The sequence below is a fragment of the Natrix helvetica genome (genome assembly GCF_964273705.1).
Source record: "Natrix helvetica genome assembly, chromosome: 2".
NCBI lineage: Eukaryota > Metazoa > Chordata > Lepidosauria > Squamata > Natricidae > Natrix > Natrix helvetica.
In genome coordinates this window covers 125,079,355-125,089,040 of record NC_138552.1, presented here as the reverse complement: position 1 = coordinate 125,089,040, position 9,686 = coordinate 125,079,355, and the positions used below count along the sequence as shown (strand labels likewise).

Genomic DNA, 9,686 nt, shown 5'->3' with positions numbered 1-9,686 from the left:
TCTGTTTTCACCCAACAATGTACAGTCTTTTCAGGAAGGATGTCCCCCAACAAACTGGAAAGATAAAGTTTTTCATCTAAGAAGTTAGATCAAGAATGAATGTCATAGGTAGATTCACAGAGTGATACAGATTTCTTTTTCTGAAATTTATTTCTCAGTTCAAAAAACAGGAATATATGAATTAGGTTCAGTACTTAGGAGAGACCAAGTAGGTATTCAAGAGTTAGTGGTGTCATGGTTAGAATCAATGGTAAATCAAGATATGGATTTAAAACCAGTAATATTTGGTTGGGCATTTCAAAGGGAATACAATACATATGTAATTTTACACATGTTAACAGCTGCTGGAATTGTGTTTGCACAACAGTGGAAAAACAAAGATATGAAAATGAATAAATAATAGAATGTGCAGGAATGAATAAATTGACAATTAAAATCAAGAAGGCTTCGAATACTTTTTCACGTGAGATTTGTTTTATCAATTGCTAACTATCAGAAACAGAAATTAGAAATCTAAAAGTATGAAAGAAAACACCAATTATGTAAGGAAAGGTCACTAAAATGTATAAGGAAATATTATTAGTACTTTATTATTATTAATGTGTAGATAACTGTGGGACATTACACACTCACACACACACACAAACTATGACAGTGCCAGGAAAACACCAAAAAATAACTATTTCCCCCCAAAAGACTGCAGATGAAACCAGTTTTTTCCCTAACCCTAAGGACAGGAAAGACAAAGCCACTGGAATAAAAACCATCAAGGCATTGTGGGAAATTATAAAGGACAGTGCCAGGAAGCTCACAGAACCAGGAACCACAATTACCTAAACAACCAGGTATCACACAGAAACACACAAAATCTGGCAAAGCTGCCTTGCACCAACCTGGCCTGCCCATAGAAGAGCAGCCATTTTGAGACACATAAACCATACACCAACCTGCACACTTAAAAGCAACCTATTGCATCACAAATAAAACATTTGCAAAAAGGAATAACATTTATTATAATAAACATATTCTATAAACAATAAATAGATAAATAAAAATTCCCTAAAATATTTTTTAAAAGAGATATTCTATAAATAGTAAAAAATCCTTAAAAACCATTTAAAAATATTCTATGCACAATAAGTTAAAATAAAACCATTAAAAATATTCTATACACAATAAATTAAAATAAACCATTTAAAAATATTCTATCATTAATAGTTTTAAATGTATTGTGGATAGAATATTTTTAAATCATTTTATTTAAAATTATTGAGTATAGAAAATTTTTAAATGGTTTATTTTAATTTATTGTTGATAGAATATTTTTTAAATACTCTAAGACAATTTAAAAAAAGATTCTACCAACAATAATTAAAAAAAACCATTTTAAAGTATTCTACACACAATAATTTAAAATAAAACCATTTTAAAGTAGTCTACACACAATAATTTAAAATAAAACCAGTTAAAAGTATTCCATAAACAATGAATTAAAATAAAACCAGTTAAAAGTATTCTAAACACAATAAATTAAAATAAACCATTTTCTAAAATTCTATACTGAATACTTTTAAATAAAATGATTAAAAAAAATCTATACACAATACATTTAAAAGTATTGAGTAGAGAATTTTTAAAAATGGTTTATTTCAATTTATTGTTGATAGAATCTTTTTTAAATGGTCAAAGAAAATTAAAAAAAGATTCTATCAACAATAAATTAAAATAAACCATTTTTAAAAATTCTATACTCAATATTTTTAAATAAAATGATTTAAAAAAATTATATTCACAATAAATAAAATATTCTTTAAAAAACATTAAAAGCATAAAAGAAAAAAAAAACCGGGTCACTTACCAGCAGGCAGAATCAGCAGCTCTCCGATGCGATGGATGCAGCAGGGAGCAGCAGGTAACGAGGCAGCAGGTAAGCTGGACTGAAGGGACAAGGGACAACCGGATCAGGTAGGCCTGCTGCCTCGCAGGCTTAGCCAGCCAGGCGAGGCTTTGGACTGGGTGGTGGTGGTGGTGGTGGGGTAGCAGGAAACCCCCTTTTGGCCAAGCGGTGTATGCCAGCTCGTGGCTCTCACAAAAGCCATGAGCTGGCGTACGCTAGCCTCCCACTGCAACTGCTGCCGCCTATCCACTTTTGGCCACAGGCTGGCATACGCTAGCCTCCCGCTTCCGCCCACCCCCTTTCGTCCACGCAGCGTACGCCAGGACTTCCCTCGCGAAAGCCACAAGCTGGCATACACTAGCCTCCCACCACCACCTCCGCCACTGCCCCCCCTCGTGCTTAGTTGCTTACCTGAGTGAAGCAGCAAGCTGCTGGAAGGTGAAGCGAAGCGAAGGGAGGACCCAATCAGCAAGCACAATGCGACAGCTGCTCGGGAATGAGAAAGACGCTTTTCAAAAGAGGAATGTTGGCCGTTGGCGCCGCGATTTTGAACGGGTGTTAGAGGCAGGCGGGTCGACTCCAGCCTGTTCACTGATTGGCTGGACTCCAGGCAATCAGTGAGTGGCTGGCTGGGCTAGTTTAGTGCGGACCGGCAGGGGAGCAAGCGAGCTGTGATGGAACGGGCAGGGCGAATGAGCAACAGGGCCGGGGCAGGCGTTCTGGAACTTACTTCTGGGTCCACCAGTTGAACCTCTTCTAACCAGTATGGTAGATTTTACAAACCTCTTCTACCGAACCGGTTAGAACTGGCAGGAACCCACCCCTGTAAGCATGATTACTTAAGAGCAACACTCCTAGAGCAGTGGTCGGCAAGCCGCGGCTCGCGAGCCACACATAGCTCTTTACACATTTTAATGCAGCTCTTCTGTGTGCCGGGCGCCCGCTCCCCTCCCTCCTCTCGGGCACTTCAAAACAAGCGCCCCTTTCCCTTTTTTCGACCCACAATGATTAGGGAGGATCCTGAAGTCGGGCGGGGATGAGAAGCGAGGAGGCAGAAAAAGAAACGGAGGCTAAGGAGCTTCCCCCCCGCCCCCTCCCAGCAAAAATCTAACCGGGGAGCCGGGCGGGCAGTAGCAAATTAGCCGATCACGCCGCGTGATCGGTTAATTTGCTACTGCCCACGCGGCGTGATCAGCTAATTTGCTACTGCACGCCCAGCTCCCCGGTTAGATTTTTGCTGAGAGGGGGCGGGGGGGAAGCTCCTTGGCCTCCGTCTCTTTTTCTCCCTCCTCGCTTCTTGGGGCTCCACCAATGGGGGAGCAAGGCCCGCCCAGCGCCAGGCTTTGGGCTAACACAGAGGTCTGCAAAGTTGGCTGTTTTAAGACTGGTGGACTTCAATTCTCAGAATTCTGGGAGTTGAAGTCCACCAGTCTTAAGAGCCAATTTTGCCGATGCCCTTGGTGGACTTCAATTCTCAGAATTCTGGGAGTTGAAGTCCACAAGTCTTCAAGCTGTCAGGTTTGAAGACCCTGGGTTTTTTTCTAAAGGGTTGGGGGTGTGAAGGTCTTGCAACTTGACAGCTTTAAGACTTGCATGCTTCAATGCCAGAGTTCCTGAGCCAACATGACTGGAGGAGGAATTCTGGGAGTTGAAGTCCACAAGTCTTAAAGCTGTCAGGTTTGAAGACCCCATGGGTTTTTTTCCCTAAAGGGTTAGGGATGCAAGGATCTTGTAACTTGACAGCTTTAAAACTTGCGTGCTTCAAATGCCAGAGTTTATTGAAACTAAAAACAGTGTACCATCCTATGTATTTTCGGTTTTAAAAATGTCGCTCTCAATCGTGGTTTTGGCGAGATTTGGCTCAGTTGAAAAAAAAGGTTGCCCACTACTGTCCTAGAGCAATCATTCCAGTATAATGTAATGTTTTCCAAAGATACTCAACAGAATTTATAAGGCATAACTCTTTGCTCAAGTTCAGATGGATAATTTCTTTTGAATATTTAAAACTGAGTTGGAATGACTGTTTCAAAGAAAAGCATTTGAATTACAGCAGTCATTGCAAAGTATTCTTTTTATTCTTGAGGAAGTGAAAAAAAAAAGCTTAAATGCTCTACTTTTTATTTTGGTTTTATTGGTAAAGTAAACAGAAAATGTTTGTTAATAGGCAGACCAATAACCTTAATCATGATCAAATAATTTTCAATACCAAAATAATGCTTAATTCCAATTAGATTATTGCATTTGGCAAAAGCAGAATGTAAAGAGGATTGAACTTTGATATTGAAGAAGATTGCTGAGAATGCCATGGATAATTAAGACAATAAACAATAAATGGATCCTAGAACAAATCAATACATAATTCATTCATTCATTCTCTCTGCTTCTTTCTATTTTTATTAAAGTACTTTAAAAAAATAAAAACAATGCAAATATTAAAGAAGAAAATAAAGAAGAATGGTGAATAAGAAAAAAAGAAAAAAAGAATGGTTTCTAATCTTTTTGAAAGCAGTTATAAACACATTTATATTTGTGGGAAGAAAAATCTGGTCTGGTTCCAAACCAGGAGAAAGACGCTAGAAATAAAATTGAAGCTGACTGGTTGGAAAAAAAGTCTCTGTTTATTTGGTTTCCAGAAACCTCAGTGTCACCAGCATGTTTCTGGGTTGGCTGACAAAATGGCTGAGTGGATGGATCTTTATAGGGGTTTGGAGGTTTGTGATTGAGATGCTCCAGGGGGTTGTGCAATGTAGTGAACCTTGTGCCTTTTACTATTTCAATAGTGGTGGATTAATCTGATTATGTCCTAAAGGTCATATCCTCTCCTTAGAATTTGGGTGGGGGAATGTAGATTTTAATTCCATCAACTCCAATCTTCTGTGCATTTTGTTTATGAATAGATTGACCTAGTCTTCCTGAATGGATACAAAATCTACCTTCCTAAAGGTCAGCCTCTTCAAGCTTCTTGGATTGAAGATGTTTTCCTATTGCAGGAATACTGGGGTTGTTTTCTGCCTTTGTTAAGATATTTCTCTTTGGGAAAATATAATATTCTGCCCTTTTTAATATTCAAAATAAAGAATATTTTAATCTAGAAAGAGGACATCCCACATATTATTATTATTTATATCCCTTCCTCCCTGCCTCCCTGTATTAGTTTCTGTTTGTTATGTTCTCTGTAAAACCTTTAATAAAATATATTTTAAAAAGAGTAATATTGGTAAAATATCCTTGCATCTTTGAATTATCTGTTATCATAATTTTAATATCATTTTTTTCTCTTTTTCTTCCCTCAATTTATATACCAATCATTTATCTGGCCTATTTGCAAATTCAACATTCTTTGGTTTTATAATTTTTAAATATTTTTGTTATATCATTTTGTTATATAATTATAAATACATAATAATTTATTTATCATTACTTTTATTTCTTTTATTGTTAATAGGAACAATGGAAACTGTAATTTTTAATTTATTATAAAGTAGTTTTCTGGGGATTTTTAAAATACTTTGTTTATTTTTATCTCATCTAAAATTGCTTGTGTTTTCTTTTATCTTTTTAAAAGCTTTCTATTATGTTATGCAACATGTCTGCCATAAAAGCTTTACTTGCATCTCAAACCCTCCTTAATCTTTATTAAGATTATCACCCCCCAATTTTTTTTGCAACATCCAAGTATATGTATTTTGCAACTTCCAAGTTTATATATATGTATCAGCATTTTTGTGTCTCCAAACAAGATCTATGTCAGCAATGGCGAACCTTTTTTGGCTCGCATGCCATAAGCGGGGGGAGCACAGGGGGGTCCTGAATGGGTGTGCTGCACCCATAATGCAATGCCCGACCCCCCAGAGTGCATGGACACATGACAGACATGACCCCCCCCATTTTTTGCATCTTTTTTCACCATCCCCAGGCTCCAGAGGCTTTATAGGAGCCTGGAGAGGGTGAAAACAGCCTCCCCTGCCTCCCCTGGAGGCCCTCCAGAGGCTTTAGGAGCTTTCCTGAAGTCTCCAGAGCACAAAAAATGGCTCTATGGGCAAACCGGAAGTTTGAGAATAGACTTAAGCCCTCCGGAGCTTTCAGGGGCCTTCGGGGGCTTCCCTGAAGGCTCTGGAGGACGAAAAATGACCCTACAAGCAAACCGGAAGTGACTGGCCAGCTGACAGGGCAACACCTCACGTGACAGGGCAACACCACTGCACTGGCCAGCTGACAGGGCAACCCCTCGTGTGCCCTGCCAAATGGCTCCGCGTGCCACCTGTGGCACGCATGCCATAGGTTCGCCATCCTGGATCTATGTTGTCTATCATATATGTATCACATTGGAATTTATCACATGTCTATTTTAATAACTTTTTCAGAACTTCTCAGGTGATACACTTCTTTAGCCTAAAAGAACCAAATTGTAGCCATTTATGATGATGCACAATGCATCATTACTACTTTGTTGCCACTTATGGGCAAATGCCAAGAAAGCTGCCCATAGAAATGTGGCCTTTAAAAACAATTGTGCGGCAGCTCTCACCTACATCTTTTTTACTTAATCCTTAAGGTTAATAACCCTCCAAATTAAAGTGTCCCAAGCCAAGAGGAAATACAACGCAGAAACTTATTTGCTTAAAATAAAAGATCAGGGGTGTCAAACTTGCGGGCCGCGGGCCGGATGCATCACATGCTTGCCATTCCCACTCCCATTTTAGTGAAGTGGGGAAAAGTCATGATACATTATGTGATGACAACATGATGCCGCAAATTTGACACCTCTGATATAGACTATAAGCTCCCCATTCAGATAACCAGAATCCCTAACAATGTGAAAAGATTGAATAATTATTCAACAAGGTATGCTTGTGTTGATTCCAGGCCTAGTCTTAGTTAATTTGATTCCATTTCCTTAGATAAACAGTGAAACATTTACCCCGAAGATTCTGTTAATTATTGTTTCAAGCATGAGGATTTCACAATATATTGTGCACTCAGTAAAAGCAATTATAACAGATTCTTAACATCTGTCTAAAAATTGGCACATTGTGAAGTTAAAAGGAGTTTAAACCTATTTGCATGCCTTTCTGAGTTTAAACTATGTAGACTCCCACATAGACATGGACCAGGAAATTCTGAGTCAAATTAAACTAAGGCAAAGGTTGCTAGGTACATATGTCAATATGATGATTCTGCAGCAATAGTAGCTGGGATGTGTCTAATGCAAGCTTTGAAGTTCATGCTTGTGTCATTTCAGTTTACAGAAGTCATTGCAATTGCTACTGAAAACTGCTCTGTGAAAGGAAATGGATTGGATTGGACACGTTCTAATATTATTACTATTTATTCTTGCAATTATGTTCCTTTTGAAAAAGGGCAGTTCCTGGAAGAACAGCTGCCCCAATCTCCCCCCAGGACCCAGGACTGTACCCATTTTTGGAAATCTGCACATGATGGATCTGAAGAGGCCTCACAAAACAATGATAGAGGTAAAGCCTGGTGATTAAGAAGGATGAAGGTTCTTTGCCTAAATTCATTTGCCACAAGTTTGCAGACACTGAATTAAATCTTATTGGTTTTCCTGTTGGTTTTTCATCTCTATGCAAAATGTTTAAAAAGGGAGGATTTATCTGGCATTTAAATTCATTTAAATTTTACAGGAGGATTATTCCAAAAAAAGCAATTTGTTAAAAGGTTCCAATTTTTCTAATAATTTACTCAAATTGGAAGAGATGGATAAAAAGCCCTTGAACTCTCGGGGAAATATAAATGAGCATATTCTTTCAGTTCCTCCTTTAAGAAATTCACAATCAACTTCAAAAACTATTAGGAACAATTAGAAAGTTTTTGTGTGATTCTTTCAACAACCTGGCAGTGGCCCAGTTTCTCTTTTAAGAAATCCCACTGCATGTCTAGACTCCTTTAAAAGTTGCAAGTTTTAAAATGTAGCAGTTTGATATGAGCTCATGTGCAAGCATCCTTTTACTACATAGGTGTTTTATTTATTTTATATAATTATATATAGTACATATAAAGGTACTAATCAAAATAATAATGGCTTCATAATGTGCCATAAAAAAAGAAAAGAAAATAACATGACCTCAATCATGGAACTGTGATACATTATTTTTAAAACAAAATTCTACCTATGTAAGTCTAATTGTTGATCAAAATTGTATCTTGTTGTTCATCTGCTATATCCCAGTTGTCAAAAGAATATGGTCCCATTTTTCGTCTTAAAATGGGATTCCAGGAAATGGTGGTGCTGACTGGCTATGAGACGGTGAAAGAGGCTCTAGTGAACCAAGCTGATGCATTTGCAGAGAGAGCCTCCGTCCCCTTTTTTGAGGATTTTGCAAAGGGCTTTGGTGAGTTGTTTCATTTTGGATTGTAACTGGCATTACTTGCAGATGTGCAATCAGTGCCATGGAGACATTTTCATAGGTAGTAATGTAAAAGGACTAGAAAACCTGTGGAGATCCAATCCAGAGAGTGACCACTTTGACTATACCTAGTCGTCACTAGGAGGAGCTGGAGAATAAAAAGCCAAGAAAGCATTGCACTAACAGCATGAGTCATAGACAGGCACAAACACAACATGTTTGGTTTTTCTTTTTCTTTTCTTTTCTTTTGCAAATTTGGGGTGCGGAAAGTCCTGGTGGTTTGTCTGCATTTTTCTGTATATGTCTCTTTGTATACATAGTTTTGCTTATTTCTGGTCCGCAATATTAATTTTAATCCATCTCTCAAGGATCATTTCTCCATAATACATGTACAATGTGCACAACACAGACATTTTAAAAAAATACTGTGATGATATTTGTCCCAAGCTATGGAATGGAGAATTTGCAATGCCTATTTCAAATGTCTAGTGAGTGTTGGAACTGGTTCATTTGTGGATTTTTCTCTCTCTGTCTGTGCATGTGCGCGAGTGTGTTTCTCCCAAAACTCCGCTCCACTTGAATCATAATCTGCCACATCTCTTGGCAAGGGACCCCTGGCTATTTTACACACTGGACTGTAGCACTTACTGATCTAGACAATATTTTTTTTTAAAAAATGCATACCTTCAGTACAGAGTATTTCCAATGTATTAGGAAAGAGATGAATAAATGTTTTGGTATAAACGCCACATACGGGTTTCTACATTCTTCATTTCTGAGGCTGTAACAATGCTGGAAATAACTTCAGGAATTATTCTTCAGGTATTATTTTTTCTCATGGTGAGAACTGGAAAGTGATGCGGCGGTTCACATTATCCACATTACGGGACTATGGAATGGGCAAGAGGACCATTGAAGATAAAATCACAGAAGAGTGCAGTGTGTTAACGAAGACAATGGAGACTTACGCAGGTGGGTTGATGTTTCCTCCTGATGCTCTATTGGAGCATCTTTCAGGACAAAAAGTAGAATGGAAAATGGCTTCATTGTGTTATATTAACGAGGACTGTGTTTGGAATACTTTCCCTCCAACAATTTTTAAAACCATTTTCCCTATAAATAGGCTTAGTTGTCTAATGTATGCTAAGTAGGATTTTTCTTGAATTAATATTTTATAAACCTAACACATGTCAAATCATTCTGACAGTGTTCATATCAAAAACAATTTCTAATTCTATACTTTTGAATAATAAAGTCTGAGGTACAAGAAATCAGCACAACTTTCAGAGTAGGTCAAAGCAGTTTTTTTAATTGTTGATCACCTATATTACAAGAATTTCACAGACTGCTGCATTCCCTTGGGAACCAACAGATAAGTCTTCGCTGGTCTGGTCTATGATATTTCCTTTCTCAGAGCAACT

General features: G+C 37.9%; 1 protein-coding gene across 1 annotated transcript in view; it reads left to right on the top strand.

Moving 5' to 3' along the window:
* Positions 1-7,153: 7,153 nt before the first annotated feature.
* The window catches only part of LOC309387390 (uncharacterized protein), a 75,301-nt gene continuing 72,768 nt past the window's right edge, over positions 7,154-9,686 (top strand). The window contains exons 1-3 of the mRNA XM_081943863.1: positions 7,154-7,371; positions 8,088-8,250; positions 9,088-9,237. Coding sequence (XP_081799989.1) covers positions 7,189-7,371; positions 8,088-8,250; positions 9,088-9,237 — 496 coding nt within the window. The 5' untranslated portion in view covers positions 7,154-7,188. The remainder of the gene's footprint in view (positions 7,372-8,087; positions 8,251-9,087; positions 9,238-9,686) is intronic.